Here is a 7,424-nt window from a genome sequence, read left to right on the forward strand (position 1 = left end):
CAGAGGAAGTACTTTTTTTAGGTCGAGTCAACGGGGCCTAATTTCGAAAATTTCTGGAAACATTAAATGCTGGTGAAATAGTGCGGAAAACGAGATGTAATTAATCTAATCCACGTTGTTTAACAACAACAAAATGCACCAAATCAACATTTCCAAGAATATTACCAAAACATTGCCAATAATAAAAAAAACATAATAATAGACATATCTGCATTAATTAAAGTATAATTACTCCGTACTCCGTATTTCTTGCTTAGTTGCTTTTTTTTTTTTTTTTTGGGCAATTACTTGCTTGCTCTGCTCTAAACCAGCTAAACCTCTGTCAAAGAAACTTTCTCCTGTTTTCCTTACTCTGAAGCCACCTTCCCATTCTCACTCTTCTCTTTCTTCCCCTCCAATAATTCAATGCACATTCATCTTTCTTTCAAACAAAAACCTTTTTTCTCTCTCTTCTGAGCTTAAAAAGTACAAAAAGATGCTAAAAAACTAAGCTTTTTGAAGCTTCATCAATGGCGGAAACCAGTAACAAAAACCAAGAAGAAATTGTAATTCCTATTTCACCTCTAACAAATGAGCAATCTCCCCAAAAGGGTTTTCAAAACAATGAAAATGAAGCAAAACCCACAAATCATTCCCCTCAATCTCAAGAAATTTCCAATTTTAGCCCTAGCCCTAGAAAACCCCCATTATACCCAACCCCAGAATCACCCTTAAGAAGAAGAATTACATTTAAGGAAAAAACCAGATTTGGGGAACCTTCAGTTCCTCTTGACTCACAAACCCTTGAAATTTTGGGGGGTTCACCTCGATTTTCGAACCAACAATCTTTCTCAGAGAAGACTCCTAAAGCTTCAGAAGCTTCTGGAAGGAAGGAGAAGGAGAAGCAGAAGGATGTGGGCCCAGATGAGAGGGAAATTTACAAGAGGGTAACTGCTCAGCTAAGTGCTAAAAAAAGTTGGAGAATGACTATAAAATTGGTACTTGAGTTGATTGTTTTCTTGTTGATTTTGGGTTGTTTGATTTCTAGTTTAATTGTTGACAATTTTAAGGGTAAATTATTTTGTGGGTTAGAAGTTTGGAAATGGTTTGCACTTTTAATGGCTATATTTTCTGGTATGTTGGTAACTGGATGGTTTGTGCATTGCATTGTATTTTTGATTGAATGGAAGTTTTTATTGAAGAAGAATGTGGTGTATTTTACTCATGGGTTGCAGGATACTGTTGTTGTTGTTATTTGGATTGCTGTGGTTCTTGTTACTTGGGTTGTGCTGTTTAAGTATGATTCCGAATCAACCTCGAAACTGACCGCGAAAACAAAGAGAAAACTCGATTTCATTACTTGGACTTTAGCTTCATTGCTAATTGGGTCGTTTTTGTGGTTGGTTAAGACTACATTGATAAAGATATTAGCATCTTCTTTTCATTTGAATAGGTTTTTTGATAGGATTCAGGAGGCTGTGTTCCATCATTATGTGCTACAAACTCTCTCAGGGCGTCCTGTGGTTGAGTTGGCTAGTAATTTTAGTAGGTCGGATAGTCGTGGTACTCAGGTGAGCTTTAGGGCTCATACGGGTAATCATATGGAGAATAAGGTGGTTGATTGGGAGAAGATTCATCAAATGAAGAGGGAGAAAGTGCCTTCTTGGACTATGAAGTTGTTGGTTGATGTTATATCCAATTCAGGGTTATCGACGATGTCTGGTATTTTCAAACAAGATGTAGTTGAAGGAGGGGTTGAATTGGATGATGATGAAATAACATGTGAGGAGGAGGCTATAGCAACTGCTGTTAGGATATTCTACAATGTGATTGGGGACAAGGCCATTGACATGAATGAACTGTAAGATAATTTGTGGTTATTTCAAGTTTGGTTGTAAATGTGCCATTTCTTGAGAACTTATTTAAGAAACTCTATGATCTTCTCTATTAACATGTTTTATGTTTGTCTTTACAGCTACATTGATAAAGGTGATCTCCATAGGTTCATGATTTGGGAAGAGGTGGATGTCGTTTATCCATTATTTGAAGTCAATGAAAAAAAACAGATTGATATGAAGGCTTTTTCTAAGTGGGTGGTAAGGAAGCTATCTTGTTCCTTGGTTCTGTCTTGATGGTATCTTCATAATAGGAATTATGTACTGCATATATGTTTTGCATACAGTTAATGTACTTCGCAATTTATTGATTGTACCCTGCCTACTTTTAAGGCTAAGAAATGTAGCTTATGTCAAATGATAATAGTTTCGGTTCAAAAATTTGACTCAGGTACTTGTCTTAGACAAGGTTATGTGTTTGATTGTCACTCGGCTAATTAGTGAAGAAATTGGTCCATGTGAAGCACCAAATGTCTATAAGCTGTTTTATTTTGTGCTTTCAGATTCTAAATTGACAGATTTTAGGTGTTACACTGTGACTATATTTACGGGACTTGTGCAAAATCACCAATCTTCAACTTTGCCTCTAAACTTCTATGGACATTATTAGATATTTTCTGCACCAAATCTAATTGAAAGAAGCTTTTGTCTGTGCTTAAATGGAAAGAGTTGCATGATAATTAGTCTGACTCAACTATATTGTGTTTCACTTTTATATATATCTCATGGTGTGTTAAATTTCATAAATGTTCTAGACTGATATTTTGCTGGGAGCCCCCTCCCTATTTTTAATAATCTGTTTTATCTTTCTACATTTACAGGTAAATGTCTTCAAAGATCGACAGGCACTCAAACATGCTTTGAATGACAACAAGACTGCTGTGGATGAGTTCAATAAGCTATTAAATGGACTTCTGATTATTATAATTACTGTACTCTGGCTTCTTCTGACCGAGGTTCTTACGACAAAGATACTTCTCTTCTTCTCTTCCCAGCTTCTCGTAGCAGTTTTTGTATTCGGGAACACTTGCAAGACTGTTTTTGAAGCACTTATATTTGTTTTTGTTATGCATCCATTTGATGTTGGTGATCGCTGTGTCATTGATGGAACACTGGTAATAATACTTCCTGTTGTCTTGTGAAAATCATCAATTTTTATTTTTCTTAACAATTTTATATTATATAAAAACTCACCATTTCCTTTCATGTTGTAACAGATGATTGTTGAAGAGATGAATATCTTAACAACGGTATTCTTGAAATTGGACAGGGAAAAGGTATATTATCCAAATGCACTTTTATCTACTAAATCCATTGGCAACTATTACCGCAGTCCGGATCAGGGAGATACTTTGGAGTTTTCAATTGATTATAGAACACCACTGCCAAAAATCGCAGAACTGAAAGAACGAATTAAGCAGTAAGTCAGCATTTCATTGCAGAATGTATCATTATTTGGGATGGTTCAGATGACAATTTAATATGGCAAAATTATGGTTTTAACTTTCAATTGCTGTTCTCATAGACTCTGCTGTTATCTAGTACCGCATATCATATACAACTATCTCCTAAATGTTTACAAATGATCAATGGATTGTATTAGAGTTTTGTTATAAATATCGAATGATAAAAACTAAAAAATTTGGGGTGTTTTGAACAGGAACATGAATCACTGAATTTTGTTGGTGAACTAAAAGAACAAGTAAATGTATGAAAATTTTGAGTGGACTATTTAGAATAGAGTGGTCAGCTGTGTGAAGCATACTGCTTTGCAAAAATTGTATGCTAACTGAGGTGCTTGTGAATTGGTACTTTATACTTCACATGTAACATGTGAATTAGAAAACCTTCAAATATGGAAATATGGCAAAGGAAAAGGAACAAGTGCTGACCGTGCTGAACTTGTTTTGTCTTCTATTTTTGCTCCTTTTTTAGAGTAGAGCTGTGTTTCTGAAAACGATAATTTGTATAGTTTTTATCTATGATGGTCGAGGGCCAACCTTTTCCATCGACTTTAACATTTGATGCTCAGCCATATGAGATAGCTTAATGACTGGTATCTTTTAACAACTGACGCTTAAACAAGATTACTATGAGAACCATTGGTAAAAGCTAGAAGTTTTGTATTTAGTAATTTTATTTTTTGGCTTCCTGTTATAAGATTGAAAGAAGTTTTGCATATTTAATTAATTAAACATTTACTAAATTTCCTAAACTTTGCTCCTCTTGCAGGTATGTGGAGAAAACTTCGCACTATTGGCACCCAGAACACAGTATGGTTGTTAAAGAGATCGAGAATATAAATAAGATAAAGATGGCTGTCTATGTGACTCATACAATGAACTTTCAAGACATTGTTGAGAAGAGCAAACGAAGAACTGAATTTTTCTTGGAAATGAAGAGCATATTTGACGAGCTTGAAATCTCTTACCAACTATTGCCTCAAGAGATTCATCTTACTAAAACAGTCCAGAATATCTAATTTGGTAGCTGAAGACTGAAGGAGTTCATTTGGCCGTCTGTAACTGCAAGTAAGTGTTATCTTTCCAGAATTTACGGAAGTTTTTATGTACATAATCTCCATTAGGTACATTTTGTTTGGCAGTCATTACATTCTGATGGGTGATTTAACCTAGAGATACTCATAACGAGTTCATTTTTACAACTTGTTTGGTAGGCTGTTATGAATGGCGAATATAGTAATGGGTTTGTTAGCAATGATTATGCTTGGAAGGTTTATGATAATGATTGTTTGCTTCATAAATTTGCATTACTAGCTCCAGGCTCTAGAGATATAAATTGGTAATGAAAAATAATATCGAAAGATGAACTAGGGATAAAGTTGCATTGTCATGGACTTTGGTGTTAATAATTTCTTGCAAATATATACATATCCATTCCCATTACCACCATTTATAATCACCTAGCGAATAAGCCGCTAGTAGTTTAGAACATGCTAACTTAATTGGCTACATGTCAGGATCATGCTCCATGGATGGTCAATATCACCACAGAAGCTTCTGTGCTCGTTCGAGAAAGCTGCTGTCAAGTGACTCTGGTGCATTATCAACACATTGTTTAACGTTCATCCCCTTATGTGTTCTAATTATCGAAACAGATTTATAATTGTTATTGCTCTGCTCTCCCTTGGCTTCCCTTTTCGATTATTCGATGGGGTTGTGCATGTGCAGTTACGTATAAACTCAATGCTAATCTAGGAAATCAGATGTAAATTATTTCTTCTGCTCTAAGTTTCATCAATAAATAATTAATGTGATTCAATTTGTAAAACTGCTTTGTAATGTTACCTTAAAAGGCAAAAGTACTCTTATTATATAGAGTACTTTTGCACCACGTTGTTAGACAAATGTAATGTGACTTTTTATTCAAAGTGAAGTAAAGACGTGATCTATAAAAAGAAGGCAAGGATCTAGCAAGGCTTTATGATAATTATAGTAAATTATAATCCATGATATTGTGGTTCCTTACTTCTTTTGTTATACTTTACACATTTCTGCTTTGTTTGAGGCTTTGAGCACACGCCATGTTTAAAGAGAGGTGATGCATGTACACCTAGTGTACAAACAGCATCTGTACATCCCTTTCTCATTGGCTGTAAGGGAATGTTTTGCATAAATTAATACTCCCTCTGGCCTTTTATTAGAGTTCTATTTCTAGCATTTATTACTTACATAATAAAGAGAAATGGGACTCTAAAAAAAGGACGGAGGGAGTAAATGAAATTGGCAATGATATTTTGTTCTTAGAATTATGGGCAATGACACCAAATGGGGAGAAGAAATAGAGATAGAGAAGCGGGGGTTCGAAATCCTAACATTGTTATTTGTTGCTATAATATGGTCTTGTTTGGTAAAGAGTTTTATGGAGAGCTTTTAGCTTATTATGTACAATTAAAGGTTTGACTATTTAAAAAGTTAATTTAGGTGTTTGGTAAATAGCTTATTCAAAGAACTTCTTAAAAAGTTTTTTTTTTTTTTTTTTTTTTTTTTTTTTTTTTTTTTTTAATAACAAAAAGCTCATTATAAGACCTATTTGAAATGAGCTTATTGAACAATTAGTCTTTTTGGCTATTAATAAATTCACTAAAAACAACTAACAATTCACAACTATTTACCAAACATTTTTACACAATCAACTATTTACAACTAGCTAGTCAAACCAGCTAACTAAATCAACTAATACAAACAGTTATGTCAATTAGCTAATTGCTAATTACCAAACATGACCAAGTAATAAGATACTATGTATAAACAAGACATTGTTCAAAATTGAAATAAGTATATTCAATACGACATGGCCTAAGTTGTGAAAATAATTGACACAAAGTTAAGTAAAAATAATTTAAGTTTAACAACAATAATCCTATTTCAGTAAAATAATTTTTGTTCAGCAAAAATAAGGTAAAGTGAACTGGATTAAGTTATGGAATAAAATTGTCTAATGCAAAATTGTGTGCCAACTCCACATATTATGAAATTGGCCCATTATAAAGATTGGGTAACCCAAAATTTGTGGGCCTTGTGAATTGTGGCACATGACATGAATTGATCTCAGATTATCCCAATTTGCTTTCGGTACTTTTTCTCTCTCCTTCAATTTTTTAGTTTCGCCTAAATTTCTACCAACAATGTCCATGAAAATTCCCTTAAATGCAATACAAATCAACAGTAATTACGATTATTTATGGTTTATCCTGAATTTTTTGTTTTATTTCTTGTTAGAGAGTTGAATTTTAACTTTTTCACAAGAATTAAAACTCAAAATTTTCCAAGGTTATCATCGATGCAAATGATTTAAGACTTGATTAAGGTATGATTTTCTTAAATTTTCAATCTTTTATCTTAAATTATTACCCTTTGATGCTGCTTCTTGAAATAATTATATTTGTTTTTTGATGGGTTGTTGATTTGTTGTCATTAATATTTAATTGTACTTAATTAACGATTCTGAAACCTCTAATTGTACTTTAATTAAGGTAATCTGCTGAGTTGATTAGCTAATGATCTCTTAAAAATTCTCTTCATCAAACACTTAAACTGGGTCACAAATTGATTTGCAACTCCAAGGTCAAAGTAATTATTTTTTGTACTTGTTTGTTTAGTTGTTTGGCTGTAAGCCTGTTACTAAGCACAAAGAAATTAAAATAATGTGAAGTAGCAATCATATGAAAATGAAATGATAGATTATTTAATTGATGGGTCCTTTCTCGTTGACTAGTAGTTTTAAATAAAGAAGATATTACTCCTGAATTTTGTTTTACTTGTCGGGTTTGATCAAGTTTTGTGAGAGTTTTGGTTTAAATGGGGCAAGTAAAATGAGCCGAGGGAGTATAGAAAGTGGTGTTGGGGTGATTTAAGTAGAGTTATATTGATCCTTTATTAGGTTAGAAACACGAATAATCGTCTTTCTAATGGTTAAGAATCATATCACTTAATGTCAAGTTAATTAACAGTAGACTCAAAGATGACTTGATTGTTTCGGTAACCTGAATAGCCCGAACAAATAACTCATCACCCGAATGAATAGCCT

The 7,424-nt window shown here is 33.4% G+C and overlaps 1 protein-coding gene across 1 annotated transcript; it reads left to right on the forward strand.

The window, feature by feature from the left end:
• Positions 1 to 289: 289 nt before the first annotated feature.
• LOC145594734 (mechanosensitive ion channel protein 10-like) lies at positions 290 to 5,296 on the forward strand. The gene is made up of 6 exons (XM_081651068.1): positions 290 to 1,840; positions 1,955 to 2,075; positions 2,696 to 2,989; positions 3,092 to 3,294; positions 4,107 to 4,405; positions 4,855 to 5,296. The coding sequence occupies exons 1-5, from the start codon at positions 510 to 512 to the stop codon at positions 4,354 to 4,356; spliced, it is 2,199 nt and encodes a 732-aa protein (XP_081507194.1). The 5' UTR covers positions 290 to 509; the 3' UTR covers positions 4,357 to 4,405; positions 4,855 to 5,296.
• The last annotated feature ends 2,128 nt before the right edge of the window (positions 5,297 to 7,424 follow it).

Source organism: Chenopodium album, chromosome 19, assembly GCF_948465745.1.
Source record: "Chenopodium album chromosome 19, dcCheAlbu1.1, whole genome shotgun sequence".
In the NCBI taxonomy this organism is placed as follows: Eukaryota; Viridiplantae; Streptophyta; class Magnoliopsida; order Caryophyllales; family Amaranthaceae; genus Chenopodium; species Chenopodium album.